The sequence below is a fragment of the Plectropomus leopardus genome, chromosome 14, assembly GCF_008729295.1.
Source record: "Plectropomus leopardus isolate mb chromosome 14, YSFRI_Pleo_2.0, whole genome shotgun sequence".
Classification (NCBI taxonomy): Eukaryota; Metazoa; Chordata; class Actinopteri; order Perciformes; family Serranidae; genus Plectropomus; species Plectropomus leopardus.
The window spans coordinates 3,809,467-3,830,853 of NC_056476.1; the positions used below are offsets into that span (position 1 = coordinate 3,809,467).

Genomic DNA, 21,387 nt, shown 5'->3' on the forward strand with positions numbered 1-21,387 from the left:
TGTTTTAGGTGTTCATACCTTTTTTTTTTTTTTTTTTTTTTTTTTTACTTATTTTACATCCCCGTTAACTGTAATTATTTCTGTTCCAGTGTTGCTGCACCATCTGAATTTCTCTGAGTATCAGTAAAGATTAATAAAGGATACAGTATTTGGATAAATGCATGCAATTAAACTTAAACTTTAATGAGCAGAATATCAAATATGTTTCGTGTTAATTTTTTTAATTTTTAAATTATAGCAATTCACGATTAAGTGATTAAATTCAAGACTGTTGAATTTTTATGTCAAAGACTAAACATACAATTCTCGCGTGAGTACAATAAAACTTTTTTTTGGTTTATTGGGCGTCGACAAAGCGGAGTTCACATCGTGGTTCAGAGGAAAAAAAGCCGGATCTGCAGAGGAAGCTGGGAGAAAGGAGCCTGTTGGATGCACAAAAATACACAAAGTAAGCACAACTCGTGAAATAGTATTATTTCAGATTTTTGGGAGTTATGAAGAGTTTGATTTTAGTCCATTTGCACCTCGAAATACACCAGGAAGTGATTGTCGCCATATTTGCGTGTCTCGTGTTGAATTTTGGCGCATTAGTTTCATTTTTGCACCCAAGTCATGACGCAGTTTTTAACCATGACGGTATCGTAAATATATCTACATACTTCATTATGATATTAAGCCTGGGTTAATGCATTGTCCGTGTAATTAAGTTTTATTCAGTATGAGAAAAAAAGTGAGAAATGTGTTGTTTGTAGGCGTCAAAAACTCAGTGCGGGCTGTAGACCTCGTAGTTCTTCCTTTGTTTAGAAATGCATAATATGATAAATAATAATGACAACTGTCTTTTTCCCCACGACGCTGAAGTTAACATCCGATTGAGCCGTTAAGAGAAACGTTATTTGCAGAGCATTAACGCTTTGAAACCCGAGTAAACTGACATAAGAGGCCAAAATGATTGCCAAGAAATCAGTTAAAATCACATACACTCACACACACAATTTGCACACACACAAAAAAGGAAAAAACAAAAAGGAAATAACTACAAATACTGTTTTCTTGAAAATGTTTCACTTTTTTGGTCTTTTTTGGGCTAATTTTTCTTATCATGTTTTAGTAATTTCTTGCGGTTTGCAGTGAAAATGCAAAAACGGGAGATTTTTTTTTTTTTTTAACACGTAGACCACATTGGACCAGGTCCAGTAAAAAAAACAAAAGAGACCAAAAACTTCACTTACATGGTCTTACATGGCAAAGTCTGGACTAGTGTTCTTAGAGAGGCTAAAGATGATTTAAATCACAGTTTAAGATTTGTTAAACTTTATTCTATTAGTGAAATTGCAAAAAGGAAGACTTTTTTAACATGTTGACCACATAGGGGTCCACTAGGTCCCAAAACTACCCCAGTTTGCAGAGAACTTTTCCATAACATTGTCTAATGTTACCTACATGTTTTAATAATGTTTAAAAGAAAATATTTTAATGAAATATTCAACAAAGCTTTCAAGGAAGTTTATTATTTCAGATAATTTCCTTGTGAGGTTAAATGCTGAATAACATCATAACTGCATCATTTTGAAGATGTTTTGGTGACAGATCATTAAATGTTCTTTTTTATAAAACATTCCCACAACGTTACATGAGAACAAAGGTAGAATATTTTCAAAGCAACGTCCAAAAAATGTTTTTTGGGGCCTGAAATCACAGACCATTTTGCAATGAAAATCTAATGTGATATGTTAACAATAAAAAAGTTTTAAAAACATTTTTGATGTTTCTGTATGGGAACTAAAACAAAACTTGCCTCTGAAAAGGTTATTAAAATGTTGCATTGTACCATTCTCAGTGTTTTTTAAAAACAAAAATTGCTAGTTGGGACTATACTTTATACTTGTTAATCCCACTTTGACTGAAGAATGAACTGACTAGAATCTGGTGGTCAAAGGTCAAGGTCACGGTGTCCTCATAAAACATGTTTTGGGCCATAATTCAAGCACCACCTTGAAACTGTGCTGTTTTTAGAGATCTTTTGTGTGCAACTTTCTGTGCAACTTGACTGGTGTGCTGAGGCGTACTACCGCGTGGCAGTATATCGAGCTGTTATGTTTATTTTTTATATTTTTAAGATGATAAAATGATAATGGTCATAATACGTGCACATTTTTACCTTTTAGTTGCCACAAACTTGCAGAAGTTGTTATTCTAGCGTTAACTCCAGACCCACGAACTGAAAAATGTAATCAGTAAGTAAGAGGGAAACAGCATTTTTTTATTACTTAGTTTTTTAGAATGAAAATGCTGCACTAAAGTGTATTTTTTTATTTTATTCACAGTAATGCCTTGCTGAGATTTACCTGAGAAACACCTGAGGAGGACCTGCAGCTCAAAGAGACAGTGCTCACTGACTGCGCACACCGATTTAGGCTTTAAGCGCCTGTAAGTGGGTGAGCTGAGATGAAGATCTCAAAGTGTTGACGGTTAAATTTCTCCTGAGAAAGAAGTCAGCACTCAGCATCTTTATTCAGACCTCTGTGTGTGTGTGTGTGTGTGTGTGTGTGTGTGTATCTGTGTTGTGTTACAATCCAGAGCAGCAGAAACCAGACTATCCAGTTCACAGGGGACCATGGAGGGCAACTGGCCATCAGATCCCTTTGGATTATTTTCACAGTTGTAAGTCATAATTATGCTGCTTTTTAATTTTAGCATCTATGTTGGTTAATGTGCTGCTATTGCTGCGTGATTTATGTAAAATAAAGAAATCACCTTCCTTTCTTAAAACAGCTGCAAATTTTTGTCAGTTTGTACCCTTATTTGTTATATTGTAGTAATCAAATAATAATTAATGTTTAAGTGAGAAACAGGAGAATCTGCTTTAAAAAGAGCAAAGACTGAGACACACCGTGCTGACACCTTACACCCTAGAGCTTCACCGTCAGGTGAGGGAGAGGCCTTGTGCTTCATCGATGAAGCAGGTGAGGGAGAGATGGGATCCTGACCCCTGACCCCTGACAGTTTTGGCACGTCAGGTGAGAGGCCTGTTTCACACAGCATGCGTCAGAAGCGCGTGAGCAGCACCGGGCATGTTTTTTATTTCAGCAGCCATGTTATCAAGTTAAAGCGTGCACACTGCCCGTCTGAGCAGCTTGTCAGGAGCGTCTTAGCTGCTTTTCAACTGCAGCACGTCTAGAGAAACGGTGGCTCGGCGATTTTTTACTCATGACGCGCGTGTCTGTCAGCAGAAATAGACAGTGACGGTGGTGTTTTGATGATTATATTGACTCTGTTCCACTTTTTACTGCAGTTGAAAAGTCTCACTGTCACAGAGATGAGAAAATACAAAGACGTCTGCTCTACTCCAACGTCCCTGCTTCCCTTTCAAAACAAAAGCCCTCTGACAGCGTCTCTGTGGACAGAATCCCATCAGTTGCTGATAAAAGGCATTTTATTTTGAAACATTACCAGGACCGTGTTGTCGGCTGTGCAGGAGCTTGCACGACTTCATAAATAAGTGGAATTTGTGCTTACAAGTATGGAAAAACAGAACTCATATCTGCGGGCATCGACGCAGCAGCGACGCATGTCGCATGAAACATGCTGCAGTTCAGCGCGCTCCTGACACGCGCTGTGTGAAACGGGCCTTAGGTGGGAGAGATCCTGGTGAACCTGTTTGTCAGCGGTTGTGACACTACATAGTTCATAAATTTAAAAAAATCTCTGACAGTTATCAGTAAATTAGTCTGTTAAATGTTGTTGTGTGTCTGAAATGATGATAGAAGATATTGAAATTTATCTGCAGCATGCACCCCTCTATTCAGACCTCTGTGTGTGTGTGTGTGTGTGTGTGTGTTGTGTTACAGCCCAGAGCAGCGGAGACCAAACTATCCAGTGCACAGCAGGACCATGCACGCCTTTGACTTCTCTTCAATGTTGTAAGTCATAATTATTTAGCTTTTTAGTTTTAGCATCTATGTTCGCTAATGTGCTGCTGTTTCTGCGTGATTTATTTAATTTAATTCAACTGGCCCCATCACTGGGAGCAACTTTCCAGCACAAATTATATATAGATCGGTGTAAGTCATTAATAATAAATAAATAAATATGTAAATATAAACTTAATTTATAAAGTGCCTTACATACAAGGAATGTAGCACAGAGTGCTTTACAATAAGGGCATTTGCTTGCCAGGATTTATTTTAAGATTCTTTAATACAGCGTTCCCATGATCATGAAATTCCTGCAAAATTTATGAATTTAAAAATGCTGTTTTCCAGGCCTGGAAATGCTTTAGAAATAACTGAATGTTTTGGTAAATTTTTGAATATACATTATTTGGCTGTTGCTTCCATTTAGTTAATGAAATTCCCAAAACTGTCTGACATTATGTGAAATACATTGTATTAAAAATCTAATGCATCATTGCTTGACTGTTGATTTGAGTTTTGGTTTTCTATCCTTCAAAAAGAGGTGCAGCATTGACGTTTTGCAAAGTACTCGTATGTGGCGGTCTGGTCGGTTGTCATGTGCAGCTAGTTGCCTGCAGGAATGTCTAACTTGCAACACCTTGGAAGTGCACGTTTAAAGCCATTTAAAACTACTTAAAATCATGGTAAAGAGGTAAAAAAAAAATGTGAATAACGTCTGGAAACGTTTTGAAAATTCATTGGTAAAATGTGTGGGAACCTTGTTAATAACTTATATAGCTGAGCTTCTGAGTCACTGTGCAAACTGTGACCTGAGATCCTCAAACCTTACTGGTCGTCTTTGGGTCGAGGCTGGCAGTCAAAGTTGACAGGGCTTTGTCCTTTAATCTGGAATTTTCTGCATGAGGAGTTAAGACCTATCAGCACATTACCTATTTTTAAATCATTGCTCAAAACACATTTTTATAGGAAATCTTTTCCGTTAGATGCCTGATTTGTGTTTTCTTTCCTTTTGGTCTGTTTTTGCCTCTTTGAACACTATTTCTTCTAAGCTCTTAACGTGTTTTGCCTCGGTGTTGTCAGTAGCTGTGGCCTGTGGGTGGATTTCTCCTGTTCACTCCTGGGTCAGAAGCCAGCGCTCAGCTCCGCCTTCTTTATGCAAACCTCTGTGTGTGTTGTGTTGCAGGTCAGAGCAGCTACAGAGACCAGACTTTCAGGTACCCACTGGGATCATGGAGAGCAATGGGCCAGGACAGCTTATCTTCGCGATGCAAGCAGCTGCAGCTCCCCATTCTTCCATCGGAGGAAGTCGGCCTGATGAGGGGACTTCCGGCGGACCCCTGCCAGCAGATGAGTGGGGAACCCCGAGCAGCATAGAGGGAAGCCAGACCCCGCTCAACAGCCCAAACAACCCAGGCGGCGGCGACGGCGCAGTGCCATTTGAAAACAAGTAAAGTTTTCCTTTCAAGAACGTAAATCAATATGTTGACTGGTCAGGCTTTCACAAAGTGACTGCGTCATTTTATTTTCTGTGTTTACTGTGTTAATAACCACAGGAAATAAAATGATGCAGTCAGTTTGTGAAAGTCTGAGCTTCATTCATGTTATTAATATGATGAACACCTGTAGAGTACTCCCTCACGGCCATGTATAAAATACCCCAAAATGCAGTATGTGAGGTGGTGGAAGTAGCAATTGGAGCCTAATTATTGTCACAATTTAAGCGATAGAAATGACAATTTTTCTAAAAAGGAAACCAGCTACATTTTTATGTATTTATTTAACCTTTATTTAACCAGAAAAAACTCTTGGGATTAAAAATCTCTTTTCAAGAGTGTCCTGGCCATGACAGGCAGCAACAAAAGTGACAGTCAGACAACACGGAACAAAATTAGAAAATCAAAAATACAAATACAAATATATGCAAATATACATGTTCTTTTAAGAGACCTGTCTCTATTTTTTTCTTTTATATATTAAAGATTGCTCATTTATGAACCAAGTATTTCTTATCCGGTTACTTGATTAATTGATGGATTCGTCAGTAAAAAACTTGATTACTAAAATAATCAATAGCTGCAGCCTTGTAAAATCTCAAAACTAATTGATAATGTATTTATTTTTTTAAATGTATTTGCCATTCATTAATGTCATGCTCATCAAGATGACACTAGGAACAGCAAATTCAATGAAAATTGGTTATTTAACTAAGATTTTGTGGCTGAAACCATGACAGTATTGATTATTGTAAGTTGGTCCTGAATTTTTATTCTGATTTACATTTAAAAGTCTTAAAAAATCTGAAATTGAACTTGCTTCAAGCTGAAGAAACCCTGATAATAATCTAATTACAGCCCAGCCGATATATCGCTTTTCTGATATTTTCAGCCAATATTAGTGTTTCACAGACATATTGGTAGCATATCGATAAGAAAACTTTTGTTTTCAGACCATGTAATGCAGAGAATGATGTTTGGGTGGTTTTGAAATGGTTTCATTATATAGTTTGTCCAGCAGAGTGCGCTCAGACTCCATTTTTTACAGTCCTCTCAGCTTTATGGCGCACATGCAGCAGAGAGCGTCCTCGCAGCAGCAGGGAGCGTCCTCGCAGCAGCAGAGAGCGTCCTCGCAGCAGCAGAGAGCGTCCTCGCAGCAGCAGAGAGCGTTGCAACAGGTGGCGTCGCAGGGGAAGGGACGGTGGAGCAGTCAGTCAAGAGTGTTTTCACGGTAACCAACACTTAAATACTGTTAAGTTAATAAACAATCATTTTGCAAACGAACACGTCGATCTAAGGTTCCAGGGTGACGGGAGGAGAGGACTACTAACGTGCAGACTTTAATGCTATTTAGCGGCTTTTCGGACCCTCTCAGCAGCTTTATATTTAAAAAGCAACGAGGGACACATTTAGTGACTTATCTAGATTATCGGGAACAAGGAGGAAATATACTGTCATCTATTACCATGCTCTCGGCACTTAGTAACCGCCGTATGTCGCTGTAAGCGTTGGACAGGCCACCGTCTCTCGCCAGGCGTGTATGTGGCGGTGACAGATGAACAAGAGGACACGCTGCTCGTGGTTTAAGTTCAGGTGTAGTGAGTTTCCAGCTCGGTTATGCTGAAAGAATAAACTGATATCTGAAGTTTGATTCCTTCCAACAACAAGCAGAACAACATGTAAATATGCAGAGATCACAACAAAGCCGTTACTCAGGGACTCAGGGACAGCTGTGCTGAAAAGGTTGCACATCTTCGATTTCAATATCGCGATGTTTAACACGTAGTGACGTAGCATTTGAGCAAGCGAAGGCGTGAGTAGATTTCGCCCTCTGCTGTTCAAAAAGTGTATCGCGGTTCATTTTTCTTTTCACCGATCTGTATTTCAGATACTTTTTATTGATTTTTAACCGTCTCACTGTGCATCGTCACATCTCTGCTCATAATTTCCCACCCTGATGTCTTGTCTCTGTTGTCTCTCAGGAGGACATCAGAGAGCGAACGGTCCCGTGACTCTGGTTTGTCTTTCAAGAGTCATCGGTCAAAAGAATTTGTCCTAGACTTCAAAGAAAGATCCCTTCTCAGGTGAGCTTTTATGATGATAAAATGTTACTGCCGTCATGGATATTGTGCACACAGACACAAACGTGATGATGTAAGTCATTATTATGTTTCTTTATACTTTAGTATGTTTTAGTTAAAATGCTGCCATTGGTGCTTGACCTGTGAAGACGAGTGAACTGCTGCTCTTCACTTCAGTCCTGCTTCAAAGATCCTGTTTTCTTTGCTGAGCTTAGACACTAAAGTCCTTAAATTACTTTCCTTTGACATTTAAACAGCTAAAAAGATTAGGACCTTACCACCGTCACAGTTTTGTAATGATAAAAAGTCTGCACTTCACCATCTTTATTCAAACCTCTGCGTTTACAAGTACGCATTGTGGTGTTTGAGTTTTCATCATTTCAAATTAGTACGATTTCAGTCGGACTAGCTCAATAAATCGACTTTGGGGAAGTAGCGATACTACATTAAAAAAGTACTCTGAACTTCTCTGATGGCTTCTTGGTGATTTCTTTGTATCCAGCAGTTGCTGTGGCTGGATATTTAACACCGTGATGTTCCCACCCTGGTGGTTTTTTCTCTCTTGTCTACCAGGAGGAAAAGGAAGAGCAAAAACAACTCTGACTCTACTTTTTCCTCCGAGATTGATCTGTTCAAGAGCCCAAACCAAGAACCGTTTCGCAGGTAAGCTTTTTGCATTCATTTCATATTTTGCAAAAAAGTCGACTCATTTTGTCCAAGACAATAAACATCGATTTTTTTTTGCAAAAACTTCACCTCGCTCTGTGTAGCTGGGTAATGAGATCATAAACGGTAGATAGCAGCACACCTGTGGTGAAGAGGATGGTGTGACTGGTGGTATCTGGGAGCGTTGCTGAACAGCGATGTCGGCCAGAAGCAGCAAATATTAGCCAGACGTTTAACGTTTAAGGTTATTCTCAAAGTTTGTCTGTCTGCAGCCTCACTGGTTTTATGTGTATTCAGCTACTTTGAGAGCATCATTAAATACAGAAACAGCTCCTGTCATTCCTCAAAGCAAATACATTATATCAAGGCAAATATTTAGTTTTTGGACTGCAGTGGTGAAAGCAGATCTTTTCATAAGGGTGAGTTTAAATACTGCATTTCTGAGGACCTTTGTGTTCATATATTTCTGTTAGTTTAGAACAATCTCATAATGATTCAATGTGAAGTGGTAAGTGGAGGTAACTACATTAAAAAGAGGCAAGAAATTATTCAGTGAGAACTCGCCAGACTTCTCTGTGATTTCTGTGTGTTTCTGTGGTTGGATATTTTAACACTATAATTTCCCACCCTGGTGTTTTTTCTCTGTTGTCTCTCAGGAGGAGATCAGAGAGCGAACAGTCCTGTGTCTCTGGTTTGTCCTTCAAGAGTGATCGATCCAAAGATTTCATCCTAGATTTCAAAGACAGGTCCCCTCTCAGGTAAGTTTTTATAACTATTAAAGTTTTTATTACATTTATGAATATTGTGCACACAGATGCAAATGTGATGGTGTAAGTCATTGTTATGTTTCTTTATAATTTTAGTCAAAATGCTGCCATTGTTGCAGTAAAATCAGTAAAATTAAGTACCTTCTCTTAGAGATTTAAAAAACTGCAAACTTTAGGACTTTACCACCCTTTTAATATTTTCTTATTATTAATTATTATTAAGAAGTCAGAACTTCACCGTCATTATTCAAACATCTGTTTGTCTGCTTAGAGCAGCAGCTGAAACCAGATTTACAAGTACACATTATGTTTTTTTTATCAGACCGAATAGCTTGACTGCCAATCATAATGTGGGCGTGTTCGGCCGATTTAGAGAAATTTAAATTAGTATGATTATTACTAGTATTTTAAATGTCCACTTTTTGATCAAACTAAAACAATAATTGGACGTTTTCTAACAGACTGTAAGCGTACTAACTGACAAGACAGTAAAGTCAATAAAATCATCGTTGTTTTCTGGAAGATCAGAACTACTGTAAGTTTTAGGACCTTTGTACCCTTATGATATTCTTGTCGGTCGAGAATAATTTAGCAATGATTCATGAGAAAGTGGGAAGTTGAGATGCTCACATCAAAAAGAGAGAAGAAATTATTTTGTGGGAAGAGAACAAACTTTTACAGAAATTCTCCGATGCCTACTTGCATGCTGGATATTTGACACCATAATTTCCCGCCCTGGTGTTTTTTCTGTCTTGTCTGCCAGGACCCCAGAGAGCGAACAGTCCTGTGACTCTGTTTTGTCCTCCAAGAGAGTTCGAAGTGTCAAGTCAAAGTCAAAAGATTTCCCCCTCAATGCCAAGTAAGCTATTATTATTGTTAAAATGTTACTGCATTTTGTGACATTTTGCCAACACTCGAGTCTGATGATGGGCGTTATTATTATTTTTAGTTACTGTATAATGTTGGTATCTTTAGTTAACATGCTGCCATTGTTGTGTCCCATTCTGCTGTTTTTCTTCTCTTGTGTCTCAGGAGATCAGAGAGCGAGCAGTCCTGTGACTCTGATTTGTCCCTCAAGAGTGATCGCTCAAAAGATTTCATCCTCAATTTCAAAAAAAGGTCCTTTCTCAGATAAGCTTTTATTACCATTAAAATGTTACTGCATATTTACGTATTTTACCTGAACCTGAATTGGAGATTTTGATGAGATGGAACAGAAAAAGATACCAGAGCCTGTTAATGTGCAATTTTTAAATGCTATGAAGTTTATAAAGTTGTCTAAATTGAAAATTCTTAATGCAGTTTTCAAAAGCGATAAAAGGCTTTCAAAGGATGAAAATGTCAGTTTTGCAAAGCCAGTTAAATTATGGCGTTAATGTGAATGTGCAGTAAATCTCTTCAGTCAGTGCTAAAAAAATCACTTTGAAATTCTGAACGTCATGTCTTCTGTGACCATATTAGTCATAAAAGTATTTTCAATGAAAAAATGCTAACTTCCCGTATTTAAATATTTTTGCCCATTTATTATAATATAATTTGCTATATCCTGTTGTTCAGCTGTAACCTGACGGGGCCTAAACGCACTTGGCAGCAGCTTAAAATCAAACAAAGAAATATTGCTGGTAAGACATTTAATGTTGCTCATTTATTATTTACTTACTCCTTGAAATATTATGCTCAGGTTGATTTAATTACTGAATTGTTTAAATTTCACTGTAGCCAAAAGGAAGAAAGCAAAGGCCCAAAAAATGGGTGGTGGGCCACCATCAGCCCCATTTACACAGGCCGAAGAGCTGGATGTTAGCCAGAGCAGTGGGCAGCCTGTCGAGGAGGGCATCCTGAGTGACAGCTCATCAGAGCCCGCCCACACGCAGGACACCAGTGCCCGTGAAAAGGGTACGTTCACCATTCGTCCTTTTTGCCAGCACACACGAGGCCGTGGAGCCCTTTATCCTCTCTGCATAACTTGTGACACAAGTTTTGAATCCTGACGTTGCCGTTAAACTTTGGTCGCTTTGCAACAGTTTCTGCTGACGGAGTGATTTCACTCTTGGATTCTCCTGCCCCCCCTGATGTTCACGTGATTGTAAGTTTGAATATTCAGCAGATTTTGTGTGATGGTTTTGAGTAGCCTTCATCTAACATTATTGGTCTTCTTTACCACAGGAGGATGATGAAGACAGCTTATCCACTGAAGGGCCTTCTGAGGTATACTGTGCATCTTTAGTGTAATAATGGGAGCTTGACCAATATGGGATTTTTGAGACTTGTAACGATTTTATTGTGGAAAAATTCACATATTACTGATATGGCGACCGGTATAGTGAATTTTTGAGCCTGACTGAAAATAGATCATTTCTATGTGGACTGTGCACTGATTTTGCACCGATGTAAGTATGCAACAGTACTCAGAAGGCTGCTTTCTTGATCAAACACACAAACAAAAATAAAGAATAAATAAAAATACTGTGTGTGTTCAGCATCAGTCTTCCCTGACCATTTAAATAAAAATATAAACATAAAATACACATTAGCACTGTATTGTCTTTGCTGACCATTTAAGTAAAGAATAAACACAGCAAAACTAAAACAGGACCACTTTAAAATGCAAAGATAATAAATTAAAAATGTTACACTGTCAAATTGTGATTTTAAGAGAAGGCTTCCTTATAAAATTGAGGGTTTTTAATTTTTTTTTTTTAGTAAATATCTTGTATGATAATTTCTGTTTGCTCTGTCCCACATGAAAACTTGCACGGTCTTGTCTTACAACAGAGCGCGCCCGGCGACTGTAATAAAGAAGAGGGCCCATCGACCTCCAGAGCACAACTGAATGCAGTAAGATTTTATATTCAGTTGTCATTGCCTGTGTGTCCGAGGGACGATTGAGTATTGGACTGCAGAAATGTGTCAGACTTAACAGTATGTCTGTTTTTGTCTCTTCATAGCTCCCTGCAAAAGAGCTACACGAGGTTTACATGAGAAAGAAAATTGAAAAGTGTGATCTTCAAATGGCCCATATCAGGCTTAAAATGATGAAGACCAAACTGGAAGTTCAGTGGCTGGAAAGCAAGTTAAAGGTGAGTTGGACCTGAATGTGGATGATATTATTTGCTGTTACGCTTACTGTTGAGAAATTATTTGAATATACAAATATACATCATAATATTGAAGCACTTGTGTCTTTATTTGCGGGAAATAAAGAATACAGAAAAATAAATGTTATGTGAAGGAAATAAAGACAAATGATTCCTTTCCTCTGTTTAATTTAAAGTTAAAGAGATTGCTTCAGAAGAAATGTCTCAAAAGGGAATCGGGGGAAAAAAACGATGAATATGTTTCACATGTATTCTTGAAATAAAAAGGAATAAAGATGCATGTGACCGTAGTCTGACAGGGGACTTTTTGGAGGTAAAATGGAAAAATGGGGGATGGTGTTCCTCTGGGTTATGTATCAGTCCCACCTGGATTTGTGACTCTTGTATTGACAGGAAGCCAATTAAGTTACAGGAAATATCATGAGTCAATATGGGTTCAGGGAGGTAACTTTAACACAATTAATTTGTTAATTTGTTTTGTGCTGTTTATTTGAATGTGCTGTGATGTACTGTTAAACCAGGAGGTGGCAGCATAATCAAAATTACATTAAACTAAAGCTCCTGCTAACATCTTTAGTGTAAATCTATCCAACAGCTCTGGTTTTCTAATCTTTTGGCAGATTTTTAGTCAAACCTCTGTGTGTGTTGTGTTGCAGCCCAGAGCAGCTGCAGGGACCAGACTGTCCAGTACACAGCGGGATCATGGAAACCAACTGGCCAGCAAAAACTATGTATGACATGATGTAAGTCATCTCTTTTTATTTGTATCCACACTGAGAGAGACTTAAATGAGTAAAATAAACTTGCTTTTTTAGAACATCAATTCAGCTGCAAGTATTAGTGCCTAACAGCTGTTATATTATTCCTTTTAACCTAGAATAATATTTGCAAAATGTTATTAAGGGCCATCCACACCAAGAATAACTACAAACAGGTAGTTTTAAAAATTGTTCCCACTCAAGTGGATGGTGGAGTCCACAGAACAACTATTACAACAACAAAAATGGCGAGCAATATCGTTTCAACTCTCCAATCAGAATCTTATTTAAATGTCACATCCAGCATAAATCCTAACATCTAATTTGGACCAAAAATGTATATTTTTTGTGTTTTAAAATGGATGATTTTACTGTTTCTTTTTGTTTTTATTCTTGTGAATTTACTCATCAATAATTGATTGGTCTCCCCAACCAGATTACAGTAAATTAGCTTTTTTCATCTATACAAATGAATTATATTCCATTAAACTGACAAATTCACAGCATATATTACCTTTCTATAAAATCACATACGCCTTCGGAGAAATGCATATCCATATTGCCCGCTCTCACTTGCATCTTAAATTCTAGTATGTAATGTTTGCAGTTTAAATGATATCCTGTGTTTGTATTCAGAAAGGAACGGAAACATCTGGAAACATCTGGAAACATCGTTGAGGCATCGACAGCAGCTTCCTCTGCTGGACTGTTCAGAGCTTCAACTCATCCTGGATCGCTCCAAGTTGTCTTGACAATCGGTTTTAAAAGCAATAACGATTACAATTACTTATGGTGAGTGTGGTGTGACGTGCAATGTATGGGAGACACACTGGTTGTAATAAGTTCAGGTAAAGATAATTGATATATTTATATGATATATATTAATTTGATTTATTAATATGACCTATATTTTAGTGTTAGTAAAACATGTGTCTCTACGACCAACACCAACCCACAGGTTGGGTTACTCAGGATTGAGGTAATTTTAGTGTGACATAAAAACACTACAACAGCATTTCCCCCCTCAGACAATGCTATAAACCCCCTCCTCAACCCTGCTTTTCAAAAAAGCAGATCACTGCTCCGTCCTACTGTTGCCAGCAACACAACTGGAAAAAAAGAGGTTGTCGTCTTTCAAAACTGCTTTGAGAAAACCAGCTTAAGCAACCCACATCTGCTCCTCTCTCCCTGACACCTTGGACCCTCTTCAGTTTGCAAACAGACCGAACAGGGCCGCAGATATTTTCCTTGGCAACACAATCTGATCAACCACGGGAGCAAAATAAGAGAATACTCTTCATTGACAACAGCTCATTCCCTTTAAACTTGTCTCTAAGCTCCATCATCTCGGACCAGAGACCTCCGTCTGCAGCTGGATATTTGACCTTTTTAATGTGGTGAAAATGGACTGTTACACCTCCTCCTCGCTGATCCTCAGTGCAGGTGCACCACAGGGCTGTGTGCTCAGCCCCCTGCTAAACCTCAAATTGTGCTGCCAAGTAAAGCTCAAATATCATGTGTACTGTACTTTTTAAATAGGACTTTGCACATACATAACTGCTGCATTTGAAGCAGGACTGCTACAAATCATACATGCAGTACCGTTTTATTTTTCATTTCATAACTCGTATACAAATCCTCTTTTTCCATGAATGCATAATATTCTCATTTTCTTCTTGTCATATCCTAGATCTCATTGCTCTTACTTAGTGTAGTGTTGCACTGCCATGAGCCCATTAGCAAAGCAAGTGTCTGCTGTTAGTTCAAATGTCTGTAATGACAGAGGACAGACGAGTCTGTATCTAAGCTGCTAAAGTCAGTTGATAACGTTGTTGGCAGTCCAGAGAATATTTTGTTAAAACAGATCAGTGATGCTTTTTTTTTTTACCCTCATTGCTCTTCATGAAGTTTGCTCCCGGTACATTTTAGGTTGTTTTTAAAAAAACTGGCTTTTCGATGTTACATTAACTCTGGAGGCAATTTGGCCTTGTGTGCCCTGATTAATTTGGCATGCAGCTGGCTCTCATAATCAGTCAATCATAATTTTGTTTACTGAAAACTCTCCTGGCACTTGCTTGTTGGAAGAAGGACATAACGGTTCGGTTTGGGCTAATGTAAACGTTTTCAAACTGGAAAAACACTGGATTGGACTGTGACATAAGGAAGCGCTGTATAGATAATTTCTCTTTCAGCTTCATTAATTTCATTAATTCAGCTGTTCCTCGTCTTGCAGTGCTCTCAAAACAAGCAACTAGTATAAATATATACATAATAATGTAAAAATCTTCAAAAAACACTAACATTTTAGGAAAGATACAAAGATTAGGAACATATGTGCTGCCTGTCCCCCTCCCACCTGCACTGAAATTTCATCTCCTTCATGTTGCTGTAAATATGTCAAAGTCTGTTTCCCCGTCGATATGTGATTCCTCCTAACTAAACCTCACCAAAGCCCTAAACCGAACCACAGAGGAGGGCACTGTGTAACAACAGGAGGGAAACACTGTTCGATGGGGGGACATATTTACATATATCCCAGGTGCTCATCTGGGTAGTAAATTGCATACGGGCTGTTGTACACCTGTATATTTCTGTACTTTAACCATTAGCACGCTTATAGACAAAAAATAAATTTAGATAATAATCATAATGATAATGATAATAATAATTATATATACATACATACATACATACATACATACATACATACAAGAAAAAAATATATATACAAGAAATGCATCACGAAGAGCTTTACAATAAGGGCATTATAAGCACAGAGTGCTGATAATAATAATAATAATAATAAAATATTGCATTTCACATACAAGCAGACAGAATGAACATAAAACAGTCCTGCAGTTAACACATAATATCATGTTAATCACATTATCATTGTGCTTATTATTAATGCAATATATGTTGAATTTAGCATTGTTAAACTGTTAGCAGAATTTACTGATGAAGGTTACGTTCAATATGCCAAAAAGTGTTAGAATGAAAAATGCCAGTTCAGCTAGTGAATGTAATTTTGCGCTGTTTGTTTTATGGAAAAGAAAAGAAAAGAAAAGAAAAGAAAAGAAAAGAAAAGAAAAGAAAAAAAAGAAAAGAAACGATAAGATAAGATAAGATAAGATAAGATAAGATAAGATAAGATTAAGACAATAAATTACGATATGATACGATGCGATAATCCTTTATTAGTCCCGCAGAGGGATGTATTGTAATCCGTAAGACTATGCTTTTTAAAGTTTGTGGTCTGTGGTGGTCCAAGTCCCTGCATTTTGTTACTGGTCTTCCACTGGGGCAAATAAACACCCAAAAGACATAGAGAGTCTAAAGTCTGGCAAACTTTTTTTTTTTTTTTTTAACTAATATATTAACTCTTACTGGGTGTTTTGACAGTGGAGATTGAGTTTTTTAACAGGGTTTCCATCAAACCATTCAGTGACTGCTTTGATTATGTGGAAGCAAATTTGATACTTTTCTTAATTTTTGTGTCCATATATTCATACTTATCCTTTAATTAATTGTGTGTTTTTTTGTTATTTGGTTGGACCAACTCCAGGTGATGTCCACTTATTAAAATGATTCTGTGTGTAAATGAGTTTTATGTCGAATTTATTTTGTTACATCAACAGCAGATTGTAGAGAGGTTGTCTTCTCCACATTTATTATTATAATTAGATATTTGAAATTATGTTACAGTAGAGAAGCACACACACACATACTATACATATATAATTCAGCATTTTCTTGGGTTTTTTTAATTTTTTATGCTTATTTTCATTTTTTTTTTGTAACTTTTAACTTATTTCTTGCAAATTTTTGGGCCTTGTCTTGTTGAGTTTCTAATTGTCTTCGCCCCATATTTTTGAAAGAAATCATAAATTTGCTCCGGTTTCATTGGTCTAATTTACTGTTTTATTTTACTTTATTAAACTGTATTTTTAAAAGCAGGTACTTCATAAGTGCCATTTTGTAAGCAGGGGATTCTGATGCCGTGCTAACTCTAAAGGCAAACATTTAAACACATTTTATATTTTCCTTACATTCAGAATGACATTGGAAAGATAATTATACTTAATATTTATAAAAAATGGCAACTTTTGTTATCATAATTTAAATTAAACAACATGTTTGCACCGCCACCCCTCCGGTGTGAGTTGGTCTCGTCCGTGTCTCCACAGCATCAAACGCACATGTTGGGTGTGTTGTGTTGAGGATTGCAGCCAAATTTACAGCATTTAATGAACCTGCGCGAGCTGTCACGTCGCCGTTTGCTTTGTAAAAATCGCAGCGACGGAGCGATAAGTGTCGCCGTCAATGAGAAATACTGAAAATATCTGAATTATCGGGAAAACTCCTGAGGTGAGGAGGCGCAGTCAATCCGGCGTGGCTCCAAACGGCTCCTGTTCACCGGACTGAAGGTATGAACACCGACACCTACACACTCTCATGATGTGCGTGTGTGTTAACCACCTGTGAAAGTGCCGCGTTTAGTTATTAAAGACCTGTGACATGATGTAAATATGTGTTAAAGTGTGTTTGAAGTCGGTGTCACCGGCTAGCAGCGCCCCGTTAGCTTCCTGTCCCAGCTGTCAACATGTGAGACTCTGCTGCTCTAACGGCTCACTGACGGATAATATCAATTAAAGTTGATGTAAAAAAACACACATGAGACAGTTCACGGTTGTGTTTGGCGTTTTTTTCCCGCAGGAGACTTTTTATTCGGTCAGGTGAAGAGAAAACGTTGAGCTAGCCGCCCCGGTGCAGTGCCACGTAGCTGCCGGCTAACGTGAGCGGAGCAGCCGGTGAAGTTCTGCAGATTCACTGCATCTGATTTATGCGGTGAAGCTCTGAAAGTAGCAATGCCACACTGTAGAAACACTCTGCTACAACTAAAATTCATGCATTTTAAAGCTTAAAAGCATTTGCATCGAAATACACGTAAAGTACCAAAGTTAATGTTATCATTATGCAGAATTGACCAGAGTAATGTGCAATACTGTGCAAAAGCCGAAAACTTTATTTTAGCAAAGTTATAATAGTCATACAAATGTATTTCTCAGTAGTCACTTTACAAATGCAACCACAATATACAGGAAATATGTTTGCAGTATTAAAAATGTTAATATTTCAGAATAAAACAACTTTAACAGGGCTAAAGGTGCAAGTATTTTAGGGTGACCTCCAGTGTTAGGAATGAAGTTTAAGCTGCCATAATTACAATAAATGTTAATTAACAAGGACTACAGTTATGGTTTTTTATTTACTCACTGTGAAGAGTCACATGAGAAGTTATATTGCAGAGAAACTTGAAGTTCACTCAGTTTGTGGAAATAATTAGTCAAAGGAAATCTGAATAGCAAGTGTGACGTGAAGTCATACAAATCAATGAGTAACTGGAATTTTTGTTTCACATTCCAAAATCTTTCAAAAGATAACTATTAGTTATTGGTTTTGGCTGCTGAGTGAAGCAAATCTAGCAGCACTTGCATATTTTACCAACATTTGGCTGCTGCTAATTGGTGACCTCCCTTCACACTGAGCATTAAACTCTTTTGGACATAAAAAAATAAGAACACTCATCTTCTGGTTTATTTACACCAGGCTGCTTTCAAGACGTGTCCAAAGCTCAATATTGATTGCTTGAGATCCATTTTATTCTGGTCGTGCAATTCCTTGACTCAGACTGAATATTGACTTCAGTCTGAAGAAGAATTTTGTCATTTGTTTGCATTTTAATGCATTGTACGTCTCTGTATTCTTTTGTTCGTATCTCAATCAAGAGAAAAATAAATAAATACTTTTTATATATATAATTATATATATAATTTTTAAATACACCGTCATCACAACTTTGCCAAAACAACTTATCTAAGAATTTTGTACAGTAATATTATATATTAGGGACTGTTCTTTATTTATCAGAGGTAGGGGTGTCAGTGTTGGGACTTATTCATTTATTAATTTATTATTTTTCCTTGCAGCTCTCAGAGTGGCTGACGGAAAATTCATGACCCTCCTCTCCGTCATAAATAAGTTATTAGATTTTTGAAATTTAAAAATCTGATGTTTGAAAATAAAAGTGAAAAGTTGATGACTAAATCCTAAAATTAAAAAAGCTTGACACTTCTTGTGAATAATGATAATTGTTATTGTCATTATTATTAGTAGAATTTGTATTTTTATTTTAGCACTTTTTATCAGGTCATTTGCTGTTTTTTATTGAATTTTTTGTGTGTTTTTTTTCGATTGTTTTCCTCTTTGGCTAACCTTTTACTTCTTTTCTCAATTTTGGGTCATTTCTTGTTAAGTTGCTCATTACCTTTCCGTGTTTTTGAAAGAAATCAAGCCAATTTGCTCATATTAATAAGGGTTAAACCTCTTTGATCAGCTGAAAAAAACATTGTCACAAGTCTGAGAATCTCGTCTGTTGTGTTTCTCACACGTGAAAAGTCTTTGTAGAGAGACATGGCCCAAATGACACCCAGAAATATAACATGTGTTTTTATGCTTTGATGGCCTGGGATCAGAAACTGCAGTTTGAATGGGCTTTAATGGTGCTTTTTTTGCACTTAACAGTATAAATGCAACAATTTTGTTTCAACAGTGTATTTTTAGATTTACTGAGCTGAGCTGGAAATTCAAAGATCAAACAAAAATACACAATCTTGACAAAATATGTGCCATATGCATAAACAGTGAAAATAATCAAAAATGAAGAATGAAAAGTACATAAAAAGCTCCAAACAGTCTTTAAGGGTTAAAAGTTTCATTTTTAAAGGCGACCTGGCCGAGAGGGCAGCAAAAACAAGCTTTTGTTGCTTTAATCTGAGGTTTTATTTTCTGTTATCTTTTCCCTTAAAGATTTGAGGCCCGCCGTGTGACACCATGACCAAGGTGTGCAAGAACTGCGGCAGCTCGGACATCGACGTGGACCAAGCCCGCGGCGATGCCGTCTGCATGTCCTGCGGCTCCGTGCTGGAGGACAACATCATCGTGTCCGAGGTGGAGTTCGTGGAGACGGGAGGCGGAGGGTCGTCGGCTGTCGGGCAGTTTGTCTCCTCAGAAGGTGAGAGCGATGAAATGAGTCACCTGTGAAATGAAAACTGCTCCTGCTGATGTGAAATGTTTCCAGAAAAAGTGAGGATAATGGAGATTGTGTCCAAATATCACTGCTGCTTTAGTGTTTTGGGTTTTTTTGTCAATATGTTGTCTTTTATAGATTTTTCATCAGTTTCTGTTGTTAAGTGAAACAAAGTATATTTATTTAAACGCTGCACTTTTTAAATTTAGAATTTACTTTCCATGTCATGCTACATTATACTTCTATGCCTCTAAAATTCAGAGTGAAATATTTTACATTTTACTCCATTTTATTTATCTGACAAACTTAGTTATTTTACGAATTTAAATTTAACACAAAAAACATATGAGGAACTTTTAAACTACCATGTTTTGTAAAAAAAATAATTACCCAATCTATAACAATATATAGAATTTGAAAACAATAAGTTAATTTATTAATTAGTTCATTAGTCAAGTATTTATCATTTAATTGTCATTTTTTCATGTAAAATACCTGAAACAAACTAGTTATTTAAGTACATTTTCCTCATCATACTTGCATACTTAACCCTTTGAAAACTGAGTAAATTGGCTTTATTTCTTTTAAAAATATGGGGAGAAGGCAATGAGCAAATTAAGAGGAAATGACCCAAAAATTAGCAAGAAATTAGTTAAAAATTACAAGAAAATGACCTGAAAATTAGTTTTAAAAAAAAGAAAAAGATAAAGGATATTAAAGGAAAAAGGAAATGGAATAAAAGGTGCTTAAAAGGTAATAATTTGATAACACAATTTTTAATTTATAATAAATAATAATTATGAAAAGTTGATGTCCGACAGCCTGCTCCAGCGTGGAAATGTTGGACAGCCCGCTCCAGCACGTGGACATGTCCGGCAGTCTGCTCGAGCGTGGCGGACATGTGCGTCAGCCCGCTCCAGAATGTGGACATGTGTGTCAGTCCAATCCAGCATGGACATATGCAGCAGCCCGCTCCAGCGTGGAAATGTCCAAGAACGTCCAAAATAAAAAGATCATTAAATAATGGCTTAGGCTAAACGTAAGCTGAATTACAATTATGATAATAAGATCATATTTTCATTATGATATTATATGTCCAACAGTCCGCTCCAGTGCGGACACGTGTGAATGTCTGTTTGAATTTTAGTGAATACCCCTGCTTTAGAGGAGACTACGTTTCTCCATGTCAGATGTGTGATTGGTGTTTAAAAACAGCGTGGCTCTAATGTAACGCTGCTCTCTGACTAAATGTGTGTGTGTTTGTCCACAGCTGCTTATCAGTGTGTAGCATTTACCTCCAGATTATCTCTGACCTTCAGCCTGCAGGACTTGTCTCTCCTGCTGAGTCTGCAGGAGACTCGTATTGGAGTTTTATCTCCTGTGTTGTAGTTTCCCCGGATGTCCTCCAGAGTGTGCTGTCGGATTACAATACTTCTTTTGTCATACAGATTCAGTTTAGTTATCAGATAACACATTTTAACCCTTTAAACCCAAGCATAATAGTGCAATGTAATCTA

The 21,387-nt window shown here is 37.3% G+C and overlaps 2 protein-coding genes across 8 annotated transcripts in view; both read left to right on the top strand.

Moving 5' to 3' along the window:
- Positions 1–357: 357 nt before the first annotated feature.
- LOC121953829 lies at positions 358–15,027 on the top strand. Of its 7 annotated transcripts, none has more exons than XM_042501064.1 (20): positions 358–448; positions 2,169–2,237; positions 2,328–2,430; positions 2,581–2,664; positions 3,852–3,923; positions 5,101–5,364; positions 6,459–6,641; positions 7,393–7,494; positions 8,065–8,145; positions 8,802–8,915; positions 9,688–9,783; positions 9,957–10,043; positions 10,482–10,546; positions 10,644–10,820; positions 10,949–11,010; positions 11,091–11,132; positions 11,700–11,762; positions 11,873–12,004; positions 12,679–12,765; positions 13,417–15,027. In XM_042501064.1, the coding sequence occupies exons 4-19, from the start codon at positions 2,618–2,620 to the stop codon at positions 12,757–12,759; spliced, it is 1,668 nt and encodes a 555-aa protein (XP_042356998.1). In that variant the 5' UTR covers positions 358–448; positions 2,169–2,237; positions 2,328–2,430; positions 2,581–2,617; the 3' UTR covers positions 12,760–12,765; positions 13,417–15,027. The 7 variants fall into 7 exon arrangements, with proteins under 7 accessions (XP_042356998.1, XP_042357001.1, XP_042357002.1 ...); XM_042501065.1 differs by lacking the exon at positions 358–448 and adding an exon at positions 618–636; XM_042501067.1 differs by lacking the exon at positions 2,169–2,237 and having other exon boundaries at positions 2,328–2,438; positions 2,586–2,664.
- Positions 15,028–17,028: 2,001 nt separating this feature from the next.
- LOC121953442 (transcription factor IIIB 90 kDa subunit-like) overlaps positions 17,029–21,387 on the top strand; it is a 125,441-nt gene continuing 121,082 nt past the window's right edge. The window contains 2 exon segments of the mRNA XM_042500550.1: positions 17,029–17,207; positions 19,651–19,855. Of these exon segments, the coding sequence (XP_042356484.1) occupies positions 19,675–19,855 (181 nt within the window). The 5' untranslated portion in view covers positions 17,029–17,207; positions 19,651–19,674.

Bases quoted from the DNA above. Each gene is read 5' to 3' on its own strand.
- LOC121953829 (XM_042501064.1), top strand. From the start codon at position 2,618: ATGGAGGGCAACTGGCCATCAGATCCCTTTGGATTATTTTCACAGTT. The intron at 7,495-8,064 runs GTGAGCTTTTAT...CTTGTCTACCAG, and splicing joins AAAGAAAGATCCCTTCTCAG to GAGGAAAAGGAAGAGCAAAA. The intron at 10,044-10,481 runs GTCCTTTCTCAG...CCTGTTGTTCAG, and splicing joins ATCCTCAATTTCAAAAAAAG to CTGTAACCTGACGGGGCCTA.